Source organism: Lates calcarifer, linkage group LG20, assembly GCF_001640805.2.
Source record: "Lates calcarifer isolate ASB-BC8 linkage group LG20, TLL_Latcal_v3, whole genome shotgun sequence".
In the NCBI taxonomy this organism is placed as follows: domain Eukaryota; kingdom Metazoa; phylum Chordata; class Actinopteri; family Centropomidae; genus Lates; species Lates calcarifer.
Window position 1 is genome coordinate 4431735 of NC_066852.1, and position 15460 is coordinate 4447194.

The 15460-nt window shown below is 40.0% G+C and overlaps 2 protein-coding genes and 1 pseudogene across 3 annotated transcripts; 2 read left to right on the plus strand and 1 right to left on the minus strand.

Annotated features, from left to right (window-relative positions):
• Positions 1 to 8: 8 nt before the first annotated feature.
• Positions 9 to 898, plus strand: LOC108893335 (histone H2A). Its single transcript, XM_018691294.2, has one exon. It carries the CDS (start codon positions 108 to 110, stop codon positions 492 to 494), a length of 387 nt encoding a protein of 128 aa, XP_018546810.1. The 5' UTR covers positions 9 to 107; the 3' UTR covers positions 495 to 898.
• Positions 899 to 2476: 1578 nt separating this feature from the next.
• Positions 2477 to 5787, minus strand: LOC108893333 (heat shock cognate 71 kDa protein-like; annotated as a pseudogene).
• A 3102-nt stretch (positions 5788 to 8889) lies between these two features.
• LOC108893337 (cytotoxic and regulatory T cell molecule) lies at positions 8890 to 15022 on the plus strand. Of its 2 annotated transcripts, none has more exons than XM_018691296.2 (10): positions 8890 to 9004; positions 10181 to 10321; positions 10479 to 10631; positions 10824 to 10943; positions 11462 to 11617; positions 12067 to 12318; positions 13263 to 13328; positions 13505 to 13654; positions 13859 to 13960; positions 14657 to 15022. In XM_018691296.2, exons 1-10 carry the CDS (start codon positions 8959 to 8961, stop codon positions 14821 to 14823), a joined length of 1353 nt encoding a protein of 450 aa, XP_018546812.1. In that variant the 5' UTR covers positions 8890 to 8958; the 3' UTR covers positions 14824 to 15022. The 2 variants fall into 2 exon arrangements, with proteins under 2 accessions (XP_018546812.1, XP_018546813.1); XM_018691297.2 differs by having other exon boundaries at positions 13874 to 13960.
• The last annotated feature ends 438 nt before the right edge of the window (positions 15023 to 15460 follow it).

The window sequence follows — 15460 nt, forward strand, 5'->3', positions numbered from 1 at the left end:
GTGGTTTATATACCTTTAGTCACGGAGGCGCTGCGTAGAGATTCAGGCTTGTGCGATCGTTGGTTGTGAGCCGTCTGTTCTTGGTAAATAACTACAATCAGACGAAAATGTCTGGCAGAGGGAAAACCGGAGGCAAAGCCCGAGCAAAGGCCAAATCTCGCTCTTCTCGTGCCGGACTCCAGTTCCCGGTGGGTCGAGTCCACAGGCTACTGCGCAAAGGCAACTACGCAGAGCGCGTCGGCGCCGGGGCTCCGGTGTATCTGGCGGCCGTGCTGGAGTATCTGACCGCTGAGATCCTGGAGCTGGCAGGCAACGCGGCCAGAGACAACAAGAAGACCAGGATCATCCCGCGGCACCTCCAGCTGGCCGTGCGCAACGACGAGGAGCTCAACAAACTGCTGGGAGGTGTGACCATCGCTCAGGGAGGAGTGCTGCCCAACATCCAGGCTGTCCTCCTCCCCAAGAAGACGGAGAAACCGGCCAAGAGCAAGTAAAAGACTCCCCGCAAGCCCGGATTCAGTCGGGACAAAGGGCTCACCTCGGAGCCGGCCACTTTTTCATATCAGTGTTCGTTTTTTTTGGATAAACATTTGAAATAGGGAGCAGTGTTTTGGTGTTGCAGTTTCTACATTGAAAACATACACTCGCTTCTCATCGGGACTATTCATAGACTGCTCAGTATCCACTGTTGTGTTCTTGGTCTCGAAAATGGAGGCGCTTTCCTGAAGGCTGGAGATGATGAAGGCCGCGGAAAAAATCCCGTTCTTAATATGGACCAATTGTGAGGGGAGGGGTTGTTTTTAGTTTCGCAATGCTGCTACAAAACGTGCAAAATTGTTGTATTGTTATGTCGTGTTTCAATAAATGTCCTGCAGTCTTTTGGCACAGGGCGAATACAGCCAGTCTTTATTTTATTGTTGTCATCCGGGGATTTGCGGTTGGTCTTTGTAGGGAACAAACGGCACAGAGGCGCATGAATGGGCTGCAGCTTTCTGGGCTTTAGAGTGATGCAGTTAAATACTTACATAAGCAGTGAGTATTCTCGGATTGTCTTTTGCGCCCAACATTGAGTTCGTCCACTTTAGGAGAGGTTTTCTTCTTTTATAGGCTCATTCTCACTGAAACAATGATTAATGTTTTGCTCAAGGTTTCCAGTGTTTGGTTCAGTGTTAATGTTCAGGACCACTCACATGATCCTCTTTTTATTCAGTCACAGCTGCTGATAGGAAGAGGGTGTCTAATTCTAACATTAAGCGTGGTTATTCATTCAGAGGTCGGAAACATTCTTCATACATTCCCTCATGTAATCACTGCACATCATGTTTAGGATTTCCAACCTGATCGCCACTGGGACTACGTGAGGGGAACCTTGTGTCAAACATGAATTGGAATGAAAGTCTATGCCTCGTTCCCCTCATTTACTCTGCATTACCAGAGTTTTTTTTTTTTTTTTTTTTTTTTCATTGTATTAGTTTTTCTTGCCCCTCAGATGCTGGAGTAGTCTCCAGACACTAAGCAGTTATGGTTCTGAAACATTTAACCATCTCTCCCCCTGTGTGAGGAGAAAGCCTCTTTACTTATTTTCTGTGCCTCTGAATTATTTGTAACAAATTGAAGCAGATGAGAGAAAATGTCAATTCTAAAGCTCACAGCTTCTCAGCAGCTACTGTAGAAACTGACTGTAATTTTATATTTAATGGCCTATGTACTGTACTGAGTGCAAGGGCAGCTGAAGAACACTGCCCCTGGAGCCCATGGGAAACTCTTTGAAGATATTTCCATGGATGTTATAATACATCATTCATATTTCACTCCCTTCAGTCTTGTTGTTATTACCTATTGTGCTGACTGAAATTCAATTAAATTTTATTTATATAGTGCAGAATCACAACAAAAGCCATCTCAAGGCTCTTTTCATACAGAGCAGGTCTAGACTGTACTCTTTATATACTGCAAAGACTTTTTTATGTCTGCTCATTAATCCAGGTAAAATTTATCTCAACCACAATTTCAAATGTCATATAAAACTAGAATCATATTTACTCATTAACAAATACTGTAACTACAAAAAAAATAGAGTAGTAAAACAGTACATTATAAAATTAGGATATACACTGAGGCTATAGTTTTTATACGCATATGTGTGTGTAATCCATTCCATGTATAAATTCCATTAATTTTTTTATGTATTATGTATCTTGTACTCTCTATCAATGTATTTAGCAGTGTCCTGTGCTCTCCAGAATCACAATACCAAATAACCTCAGGCATGTGATGCTGCAGTCATATTTTCATCTGCTTAGATCTTAGTCATTGTCATCATAGGAGGGCTAATAAAGTGTTTAAAACATTCCCATTTGTAGTTCCAATTTTCCTACATTTTCCATCCTACTATAGTAAATTTTACGTCTACTGGATAAATATGTGTGTTTACAACATGAGCACCAGGCAGAATTAAACAACGAAAAACAACAACTGTCAGAACACATGCTTCAGTCATAATTTATTACTCTGGGCACAAACATGACACAGAATGCATAGACAGTACCTGCTTTTATATCTTTATGTGTTCACACAGCAAATATCACTTACCAGCATGAATCTGACTTAATGTATTAGCTTGCTGGTAATGTTCATGCTTGTTTATTACTCAGGGGTATGAAGGAGCCACAGGCTAGGCTTAATCAACTTCCTCAATGGTAGGTCCAGTGGATCCTCCACCTGGAGCAGCACCAGCAGCTCCAGGGAAGCTGCCTGGCATTCCACTGGGCATACCACCAGGCATGCCTCCAGCACTCTGGTACAGCTTGGTGATAATGGGGTTGCACACCTTCTCCAGCTCCTGTTGCTGATGTTCATATTCATCCTTCTCTGCAGTCTACAAAGAAATCAATAACATATTCTCATATTAAGTAGGGATTTGACAGATGAAGAGGTCAGTTCAGTTTAAACTGTTGTTATTACAACACATATGAGGATAAGGTGGCCCTACAAAACACTAGTGGTTATATGTAGAATCACTGTTCTCTAATGTCATGAACAAAATATCAGTGGTTTAGCAGATGTTGAGTCCTGAAACATGTTTGTAATTGAGTTAAATCTATACATTTTACTTCCTAGTAACTAATCTGAGTGGATAAAAATACTGATGTTGATTTCACTGATCAGCACCAATCCTTACCTGGTTCTTGTCAAGCCAGCTGATGACTTCGTTACACTTGTCCAGGATCTTCTGCTTGTCGTCATCACTGATCTTGCCAGCAAGCTTCTCATCCTCCACAGTAGACTTCATGTTGAAAGCATAGGACTCCAGGCCGTTCTTAGCAGCCACCTTGTCGCGCTGGACATCATCCTCTGCCTTGTACTTCTCGGCTTCCTGAACCATACGTTCAATGTCCTCCTTGCTGAGACGACCTATCATAAAACAGGTAAGATTAGCATTAAATCATCATATTGTTGGGATAACACTGAAGCTATATTTGGGTTAAACAGCATTTTTATCCTTTTCTATACCCTTGTCATTGGTGATGGTGATCTTGTTCTCCTTTCCAGTGCTCTTGTCAACAGCAGAGACATTAAGGATTCCATTGGCATCAATATCAAATGTCACCTCAATCTGGGGAACACCACGGGGAGCGGGAGGAATGCCTGTCAGCTCAAACTTGCCCAGCAGGTTGTTGTCCTTTGTCATAGCACGCTCACCCTCATAAACCTGTTGGACGTATGCAGGATTAGCAGATAATTCTGAAAATATGTGTCTACAGCTCTGACAGCGTTATTTCGCTCAGACATCCAAGGAAGGTCTGGGCCATCTTTGGTCTTGCGACCTCTGGTGGAAACTACGAATGGCAGGAATAAATGTCATCACAGCGGTTATGTCACTTGGACTGGATGATGAACTACAAATTACACAAACTAAATCCCATCAATTAGCATCTTCACCTGAATGAGCACCCCAGGCTGGTTGTCAGAGTAGGTGGTGAAGGTCTGGGTCTGCTTGGTAGGGATGGTGGTGTTACGTTTGATCAGGACAGTCATGACACCTCCAGCAGTCTCAATACCCAGAGACAGAGGGGTGACATCCAGAAGCAGCAAGTCCTGCACATTCTCAGATTTGTCACCACACAGGATGGCAGCCTGGACAGCTGTAAAAAAGTCTGACTGGTTAGATTTTGGATGGGAAAGATAGTGTACATTTTTCATGTTAACCACCATTTTTCTCAGTTGAAAATTATGTGTTGAGTTATAACTTTGTGGATATGCTTGGTAAAGAAACTAGACTCTACCAGCTCCGTAGGCCACAGCTTCATCTGGATTGATGCTCTTGTTGAGCTCCTTTCCATTGAAGAAGTCCTGAAGCAGTTTCTGGATCTTGGGGATACGAGTGGAGCCACCGACCAACACGATGTCGTGAATCTGCCCTTTATCCATCTTGGCATCACGGAGAGACTTCTCCACGGGGTCCAAAGTGCCACGGAAGAGGTCGGCGTTGAGCTCCTCAAAGCGAGCCCTGGTGATGGAAGTGTAGAAGTCAACTCCCTCGTACAGAGAGTCGATTTCGATGCTGGCCTGGGTGCTGGAAGACAGTGTGCGCTTTGCCCTCTCACAAGCGGTGCGTAGACGACGGACAGCTCTCTTATTATCGCTGATGTCCTTCTTGTATTTGCGCTTGAACTCGCCGATGAAGTGGTTGACCATACGGTTGTCAAAATCTTCCCCACCAAGATGAGTATCTCCAGCAGTGGACTTGACCTCAAAGATACCATCCTCGATGGTCAAGATGGACACATCGAAGGTGCCACCTCCAAGATCAAAGATGAGGACATTCCTCTCTGAACCAACCTGGAAAAAAGTGTGAGCACAACTGTAAAGCTGTTGGTGCACAAAAATCGTGGTACATCTACTACTAAGCTAAACCTCACCTTCTTGTCCAAACCATAAGCGATAGCTGCTGCAGTGGGCTCATTAATGATTCTCAACACATTTAGACCAGAAATAGTTCCAGCATCCTTGGTTGCTTGACGTTGAGAGTCATTAAAGTATGCAGGCACTGTGATAACAGCATTTGACACAGACTGAAAAAAAGCAGAATTAGGTTTTAAGTAATACTGTGGCAGCACTGTAGATTGTTGCTCAATATGTTATTATTTTCTGAACTCACCTTCCCAAGGTAGGCTTCAGCAATCTCCTTCATCTTTGTCAGCACCATGGAAGAGATCTCCTCTGGGTAGAAGGTTTTGGTTTCACCCTTGTATTCAACCTCCACTTTGGGGCGTCCACTGTCACTGATTATATTGAATGGCCAATGCTTCATGTCAGACTGAACTACTGGATCCTCAAATCGTCTGCCAATCAAACGTTTGGCATCTGCAATCCCCAGGAAAAATTGAAAGAAATACTGTACATGTTTATGCTGTTTATTCATATACCTCTTGTTAATTTACATTTTCATATAACTTTAACACGTAACAAAAGCTAATTTATTCACCCAGTAATCTGGTGGTGACAGCATTAGATCATTGGGATAAATTAATAAAACATAACATGTATCAATAAACCCTGTTCTAACCTTACCAAAGACTGTGTTGGTGGGGTTCATGGCAACCTGATTCTTAGGCTGCATCTCCAATCAGCCTCTCAGTATCTGTGAAAGCCACGTAGCTGGGTGTGGTCCTGTTGCCTTGATCATTGGCAATGATCTCAACTTTGCCATGTTGGAACACACCAACACAGGAGTAGGTGGTGCCAAGATCAATACCAACTGCTGCCCCTTTGGACATGATTGTTCTGAAATATTAAAACAATTCATAGTCAGTGTTATTCCAGCAGGGGGCAATAACATTCAGTGCACAGGGCTATAAAGTCTGCATATGCTACTATGTACAGTGAGTTTTTAGGCTTTGTCATATCTCACACATGGAAAGTTGTATATTATAGAAATAATAATACTGTCTTTATGGCAAGAAAGTCGCTTTTGTTCCATACATTTCATAAGGCCATTTAATGAGCAGAAAATCTACCTTCAGCCCTTACTCTTAGGAGCCTCTGTCAACTTTCAGGTGGTGACTACAGTGTTATTCAATAGCCTGCGTTTAGCACGGATCAGATGTTAGTGGAAAGCAGCCATCTTAGGCTTTTGCACAAACACAGTATATTTAAAACTGAAAAAGTATACCTTAGGTCTGGGTAACTGGTTAAAAAGGCTGCAGGGTGCACAGTCCTTCGTGCAGTCTACACTTGTTTGCATAGGAGTTAAATGCATGTTTCAGAACAGGGTTGTGCTGCATTCAGGACAGTTGATGCTCTTACACCTCGCGATTTGCAGCATCACGCTGGTGCTCTGTTCAAACTGGTGATCTCTGGACCATCTGGGAGAGACAGTCGCCCCCCCCCCCCTCCCGCTTGTTACAGGGGGGCAAAGTTGCCCCGCTGCAGTATCCAGCTGCTCCTGCATCTCCAAGTTTTAGGATTTGGTAAAACTGACACCCCGATTATTCTAAAAGTAACGTAATTGCAGCGTACTAGTGCCTACAAATGATCGACGCTTTGATTCCAAATTTGGTGAGATTCTATCAGGAACGGGAAGAAAGTGGGTTCATTTGTATGAAATAAACACAGAGGCTATATATTCATGCTATATACGTCCCAATAAATAATATCTATAATAATAATATCTTTGACAATAATATATTGTCAAAGAATGGAGAAAAACATAAATAATGTCACTATAAACTCGGTATTTCTGATATCCGATAAAATGTAGCCACTGTCGGACATATTTGGCTGTAACAATCATAACTACACACATAAGGACTGAACAAATATGCAGTAACAGAAGCCTACTGAAAGACATTCTCGTCCTACCCGGATGATGCTGTGGCCTGGGACTGCCGCAGTCTGACTCTCCTCCACCAGATGAACTCAAGCAGAAGATGCCGGTCTCACTTCTCCTGGACAAGCTTCCAAAGCTCCATGAGCCAATCAGCTTGCAGAACAGCAGTGAGCTTCCAGCACATTCTAGCTAAGTCTTCACGTTCCGTTTGAGGCGTCGTCCTCCGATTGGCTAAAACCTGAACAGCTGCATAATAAAAACGTCCGGGAATACAGAGACATTGGAGACAGAAATAGCAGAAGAAAGTTCCAGGGCTTTCCTAAAGTGTCCAGGTGAAGGTTTAGATAAGAAGCAGGCTAGAGGCACAACTTCCGAGGAGTATAGAGAAAAATACACCAACCTGAACTGCTGTCATCCTAAAAGCTACAGTATTGTGTTAAAATGTCTATCACATGTCATGCAATTATTCTATATGTATCATGTCTGTAAACACTGACAATAGGTTACTATGTTCTGTTTGCACCTTTTATGAGTCTAGACACCTGGTAACCTGACTCCACCATCACATGTCAAACTGCACAAGGCTGCTGCAATACCACTATTACAAAACCTATTGCAATCCTTTTCATTTATTCCAATCATAGACAGTACCACTGTAATCATGCTTGGTTTAATGACAAAACACAGAATTTTAACTGACAGAGAAACTTGTTTAAAGGGAACCTTCTATCAGATATGTATTTAGTCTGCTCAGAGGTTATGTGACGTAACAAAAGTACAGACAATAAATGTAGTTTTCAAGCTTTACTTCCACGTTATGTTGGCACTAGACAGTCCGGAAGTCACTTTAATGTGACCCTTGGACAGAGCAATCAAAGAGAGGAAATGATAGAGCCTGCTGTAATTCCCCACAGTCCAACTGAAAATGTCAACCATCAAAGACTGGGAAAATATCACAGGAATAAAGCATATGGGTTACTGATGATTTGTGTTTTTGATAAATATCTGCATCTTTTCCACAATGAGGAAGATATCGAAGAAATTCATGGAAGCAGTCAGTCAGTTAAATTTACAGAGTCAACACAGTTTTTTATTTATTTATTCAAGTGAACAGTGGCTACACAGTTCTTACCAAAGTTTTTGTTTATTAGAATGCTGTGTTAGAACATTTGGTATACAGCTATTCTTCAGCTACCTATTAAGAGGAGTTATTTATTATTTTTACGTTAATATGCTATATAACATGAAACATCATGGGGAGTGGGAGAGGGTTGGGGGAGCAATGAATGTTTGTGGGAAGGCAAGGAAAAATTCTCATGGTGTAACAAGATTGAGAGGTTACTGCCATGCTAGCAGTTCTGTGAGGCTACTAAACACCTGGACTAAATGTGTGCAAATCCATTTTGCATGTTGTTGAGTTATTTCAGTGTATGATGGAAAATTTGATGAAGCATCAATGCATCACCAAAGACAGCAGGATATACCCTCAGTGTGGGTCCACTGAATACTTGCTCAAACATCTCGGTAAAAAATGAAATATAAAGTTCATGGTGACGCTAGGAGGAAAGTCAAGGAATCAGTTAATGAATCCTTTCATTTAATCGCCTGCTGACCACTGTGTGCACTTACACACATAATGTATTATGTGTCACCAGTTCACACAGGTGGGTTTTACTCAGTAGCTCTCTCCTATGGAAACCACAGACCTTTGCAAAGCTGTTTACCTCAGTTCACCCTGTCATTTGGCAGACCTGTCTCACAGAGAACATGTTGACTAGTGATAGTGGGAAAAGATGACAAAAGTAATAAAATAAAAAAAATATATATATAATACCTCACCTCCACTTATGTGTGAAATAAAAGCTTTTTGTCGTGAAATTGCTGGGTATAAGTACAACATTCAGTGGGACAAAATACTTCAAAATAATAAATAATAATATATAAAATATTTGATTTTAACCTATTAACCGTGCACTTTTGCTTTAGGTATCACATGAGAATCTCTTAAATAAAAAAAATCTTTGGAAACTACAGAGCTGTGATGTCATGGAAGGTCCCTCAGTATAGTACAAATAGAGCGAAGTGATGAGGAAATGCCACAGTGTGTCTGTTAGCAAGTGAGAAAGATGGAACTGAAGCTGCAGCTCGGCGTCGTCATGCTTCTCATACAGGGTGAGTCTTTTGCTTTCACTTCTTGTCTACTTTATCATTAAAAGTAGATAATGCTAAAATGAGACAATAAATTGAATCTAATCATTACAAGTGGCAGATGAACCTACTGGAAGTCATGACTTTGTTTATGAGTTCTTCATATATGACAGTTACAGTACTCTTCTGTCTATGGCAGTGTGTGATTGTTTACATAGATGCCTCTTACAAAAGATATGGTTTCATTTATCTACAGTGAAAAGCACTGTTGCATATGCTCATGCTTTCTGAAGCAAAGGATTGGTTCATTTTATATGTTTATGTTTAGAAGATTTTGGTTAAATCATTAATATGGACTCTGATTCATTTTCCTTTCATTGCATTATTTTATTGTGTCTTACGCCCCATTCTAGTACAGTAAGTATGTCTATGTATGCATGCATAACACTTTCCTTTTATGTGATGCTTATATTTTACATTGCATATAATATTACCTGTGGATTGAAATGCTCTTTATAAATCAGGCTTTAAAAATAATGATAAAATGTCTCACTGACTAAAGTCTTGTGAAAACTCAGAAACATGGTATTAGTTATGTAAATTATGTATATATGTCAATATCATTATCATACATTTTTTTTCTAGTGTTCAGCTAAAGTAATCTAATCTCTGACACACAACCCATGTGTGAGAAAAGTCTTGACCTCTGATTCTTCAAGCCCACTGACCTCCCGGCTGGTGTCAACATGCCCCCACAAATGTGTTTTCCAAACACTTTGTCATTCTCACCCCATAGGAAAGAAAAAGCACCCAAAGCCCCCATCAACAACCCACAGCAAATTTATATTTTCACACACCATGAAAGGACTGACAGCATTACTTCCTGTCACAACAGAAATGCATTAGATGTGTGTGTGTGTGGGGGGGGGGGCTGTTTTTTTTTTCCTGTTACACCTCCTCCACATACATACACACTCAAACTCACAAACACACACACAGAGGAGTAGATGAGTCAAACTGTGAGAATCAGAGTTTCGACTTCGGACACCTCTGTGTGCGAGGGAGGGAAATTTGCTGTCACTTCTCTCAACTTGACTTTTTAATTTTTAAGTTCAATAGTTACCCTTAGTATGTATTATCAAAACAACTTTGTGCTCTCGGTGTGAATTTACATCAATGTTCCTGTTTATTTGATTGCAGTTTCGCATGCATTGTGGCAGCGTGTGACTGTGAGGAAAGGTCAGACTCTCATCTTAAGTTGCCCCATCACTAATGCTCACAAGACCAATGTGGACTGGAAGACTCCAGAAGGATATGTTATGTTCTTCAATCACAATAGAGGTGAAGATGACTTATTATTCTTATGCTTATACACCAACAAATGTTTTAGCAGCATCATAAATTGGCTGGTGTCTGGGCCAAAAACTTAAGAATCTCTCAGGATTTTACATCAAAGATACTAAATATCGTTTTTATTTTCTCTCTCACTTGTTTCCAGCTTTAAGGAACAAACGCTACAGTATCATCAAACTGTCTGAGTCAGAATTCACCATCAGTATTTCCAATGTCACCTTCAAAGATGGAGGCAACTACACATGCTCTCAGTATGATCACCACACGACAGAGAGGAAAGTGGAAGTGACAGTGTTTGGTGAGTATAAGGTTGTAATCATTGTTATATTATTGCTGAAGCCAGCCAAGATAGGACTTTGACAGTGATTTAGTAACATTACTGCCAGAGCTATAACCTTAACCATGACTCACCATGACCATTATATTGTTAGGAGGATGAGCATTTCTTAATAATGTAATAACTTTTGCTCTGGTGTCGATTCTTCCAAAGATACCCCCAAGATGACAGTAACGAAGCATGAAGGAAAGTTTATAATAAAATGCACTGCTGAGGGGAACCACCATCCTCCCCAGATCTCCTGGAAATTGGACAGTGGGCCTGAAATTCTCAGTAAGTTGATAATAACTGAAGTTGTGAATTTGAAGTTGCAACACATTTGTCATCTAGAATTGTGACCAGCACAGATGCTTTAGAGAGATGAAATCAGCAATGTGACCCTCTGGTTTAACTCATTTTATTTAAGAGTTTTGTGAATAGTAACAGTATATGAACAAAAATAGCATGTATGCTTGAACACCCAGCTCTTTACACAGACCACTGCACTTTTGTAGGTGTATCAGAATTAGACTTAGCAACCACAGAGTGGGCTCATATCTTGATGATGCTAAGTGTCACACTGACAGGAATCCTTACCCACATTTGGGTTGGTGGATGTTATTTCAAGCTCTGATAAATAAACCACAAATTCCTTTTTTAATTGTACTGTAATGATGCAGCCAACCCCTACTCACTTGTTCTGTTTCATGTTCACTTTCTGGAAAGTATAAATCTTGTTTTTTGTCACACTAAGATGGGTCAGGTACAACTGCTTAGCAATGTGTACTAATGACTTCTGTCTCATTCCACAGCTCATGCCCAAGTCCAACACGAAGACAAAAAATATATCTCTATGGCGATGTTAGATGTTCAGTCAGTGGAGAACAGAGTCACTGTGAAATGCCTTCTTCGCCACCCAGCACTGGTCTCACAACCTCTGATGAACTTTGTCAAAATTGGACGAGACTGTGAGTACAAACTGAAAGTGATGCTGCTCACATTTTAGTTACTATAACTTTAGAGAAGCACATTGTAACAACAGTCTATTTCAAATATTCGCCACCAGTAAAAATTTCCCTTGTATTAACTAAAACTTGTTTACTATAAAGTACTTCTGCATAAAGGGAGATATTGAGGAACAGTGAAAGCCTAATTGTGTCGTCACATAACAGGGAAAGCACTAGAGAGGATTTTTTCTCATAAGTTGCTCCATGACACTGTCCACAGCACCAGACTGAAAGTTGATCTTATAATTTCCTCTTTCTGTATGTTGTAAATAGTCTGATTTCCTGTATTCTAAATGAAAAGCAGATGTGTGCTTTGCAGATTTTTATGTCAGCACAAATTTTCCCTTGATTTTCCATGAATTTAATGTTATCTCTGCTTATTAATATTGTAAACCCCCTTTCTTTGACAGCAACAAAATCCTACCGCACAACTACGACCAGTTCACCCACAGCTCAACCTGAAAGGTCAACAGGGGTACTAGGAACATCAGCCAGTGGTTACACACATGGGAGAACAACAGGGTACCTCGCAACCAGAGATGTGACTGGTCCTTCACCAGAGAGTTCTACCACGTCACCAGTTGTTCCCTCCAATCAACCACTTTCCTCCACTGAGCCAGAGACAGTAACAGCACCCACTAGGTCTCCTGTTACATCTAGTGGTGAGTTTAACTGTTTTCATATGATTTTCATGACACATGGGCTTTTAGTGACAAAATATTATAATATTAAATATATCAGATGACATATCCAAAGATGTGATGAGGAACGCAAAAGACGCCCCTAAAGAAGCTGCTGTAGTCTTAATAAACAACAAAAAGTTCTTTTAATGTTCTATGGCAGGATAAATATCATCAGTCTATCAGTCATATCAGTCATATCAGTTCAAATTATAAACTATGTCATGGTGACATCCATGCCAAAAACTCCTACTCATTAAACACAATGCATACATCATCTATGTGCATTTATTACAATGTACAGTACCTAAAAAGGGAAAGTAGCCTCTGCACTCTGAATACTACATCACACAAACTGTCAGCTTGTGGGATGGAAACTACAGATATCTCCGTTTTCACAATGCCTTTACATTGGTCGTGTAACCACCACTGTAGCTGTGATACCACTAGTTCTGTTTCCTGTGACGGAAGTCTCAGACTGTAGTGTGACACGTTAGTTGTATTTAATACTTTCTGAAGATGGAACTAAAAGGCTCCACTTAGGTAAAGAGCTTTTTTTCATGATATAGACAGAGCATCATCAAAGATTTAATATCCCAGCTTAAAAAACCTTTTTTTTCTTTTATTTTTCTTAAAAAAAATAAAAAATAATGAATAGATGTTTTTTGGCTTCTATTCTGTAAATAACCCAAAGACCTCTATATCATCAGGCTTAAACAGAAATAACACCGTCAGTAATGCTTTTAACACAACATGTATAATATCCAGTATGCTGTTGTAAGATTATAGGTAAAATGATTTTTGACAAATGTCTGTCTGATGCCATCTAGTGGTAATTCTGATAATTAGAAAACAGGGTTGACTTGGGCTGCAGCAGCTGTTAAAGTCCTTGTTAATTATTGTATCTTCCTTCTTCATAATTCAAGGCTGGACATTTGTGTCTGAGACAACAGGGGAACTATCCCATAACACCACGGAGGGAAACAGAACAGGTAATATCACACTGTTACACAGCACAACAGTACTGACGTCTGCACGGCTAAAATTCAGTTCCTCTGCTGTGAAATTGATAGTGACATAACTATCTTGTCTTATGAACATAGTAAAAAATGTGCATCAAGATTTTGATGAATAACTACCAATATGCACTGTTTCCATCCATTTCCAGGAAACGTTAATGATCCAAGGATTCAAACAGGAAGTAGAGGAAGTTCATCTTTACTGGTGTTCCTGGTGACATTCCTGATCTTCTGTCTTCTGGTGGTGGTAATTTTTTTTGCCATCAAGCTCAGGAGAGCACACATGGCCTGGAAGAGAGGTAAGCTGAGCAAATTTCCAAGAAAATTCTTAGTGCTTAGTGTTACACTGTTGCTTCATATGTGCCCAGAAATATAATAAAAATAATTCAAATAACTTAATAAAACTTAAATGTAATATAAATTAGTCATAGACTTTCCTATTGTGGGCTTGTAGCTACACCACAAAGCTATACACTTTTATTTTAAAAAAAAACATATGACAGTTTTTATTGTTACAGAAAATGAAGACTCTGATCCATCAGAGGAGAGCAGTAAATCAAAATCGAGCCAGGAGGAGAAGAACGTTCAAGGACAAAGGCGAAGAGGTACATAGATAATTCATCACTACTGTCTGAGCAGAAGAAATGTGTAAATCTACTGAGAAGCACTTGTGCCAGCAGAGAAAGTAATCCACCTGCAAAGATTTGAATTCCTCCTGCTGCCATGACATTCCCTGTGAATGAGGATCATTTACAGAAATGTTATACTATAGGATGGAATTGAATGTGATTGTTAGTTTTTTATCTTTAGGAAATGAATGAAGCTTATAGAATATGACTAGGTGGAGATTGTTTGCTCACTGTTGGTAGCCTCAGGAGAAGACATGTTTTTCACTTGTCACCCTGGGAATAAAGGTCCTTTGTGCACAGTTTTATGTTGCGGATTCTGAAAATATATTAATAACTTAGAGTTTACACACACCAGACTGAGCACATTGTGTGTCCTTTTGGGGAAATGGGCTCTTTACTGTAATAATGTTTGACTTGACGTGTGCTGATTTGTCACATTCATTTTCAAGTCACTCAAATGAGGCCTTCTTCAGTAACCCAATTCACTTATTCAGCAAATTCCCTCTGTTAATTCACCGGTTCAGCATCAACATGACAAATTGAATTATGCAGCTCAAGTCTCTGGTGACACACTTGTCTTTCCTCTGAAACAGGGCTGGTGCATGAGGAAGTAACCTGTTTTTCCAGTCAATCATTGATTGTGCATGCTCTCTCTCTCCTTCTCTCTCACAGGGCTTTTCAACACAGCATTCACACAGTACATTGTTGAAGAGCCAGCAGTGATCACTTCAGTGATAAACACGACAGCAGTAGAAGTTGAAAATGAAAAGCAGATTTCTCAACCTCAAGCCCTGGCACACACCTCAGCCAAATGTGACATAAAGGAGACAGAGCTGTAACAATCTGTAAAATATGACAGTATCATAAGCTCCATATTATGCTCACAGATTAAGTTGATCATTTTTTTTCTGCACTTATAACAAAGAGTCTATGTTTACACAGAAAAGAATGTAGTAACATATTTCTAACTGTAGTACTGTACTGTACCATGTAAATACATTTTATATTTACCAATAAACTATATTTTGCTAGAACATACTTTGTTTGTAAGAGTGATAATAATGCAGTTTTTTGTATTAGGCTCTTTGTATCGGGGACTATCATCTTCATATAATAGTAGCCTGTGTAGACCTATAGTTGAGATGATTGAAGTGTTATTTAACATAATAATATCGACTCTATTAGTATAACATAGTCTCTAGATGTATCACATGATGTGTAACATTAAGGCCCACAAGCCACAAACACTGATTGTTTCCTGGTTTACAGGAACCAATTGAAATGCACGCATTTTGACGAAAACTAGATTACAAAAGCTGTCCCTAATTCGGTACAGTGGTCGAAAACAATAATAATAATATAAAGAATAAGCAAAAAATATCTGCGCTTCAGGGTTCTTGATTTCTATATATGTGTTAAATGTTTCTTTCGATTTTCCGACATTAACAGTCGTTACGTCCTAGTAAGCCCGTCTAA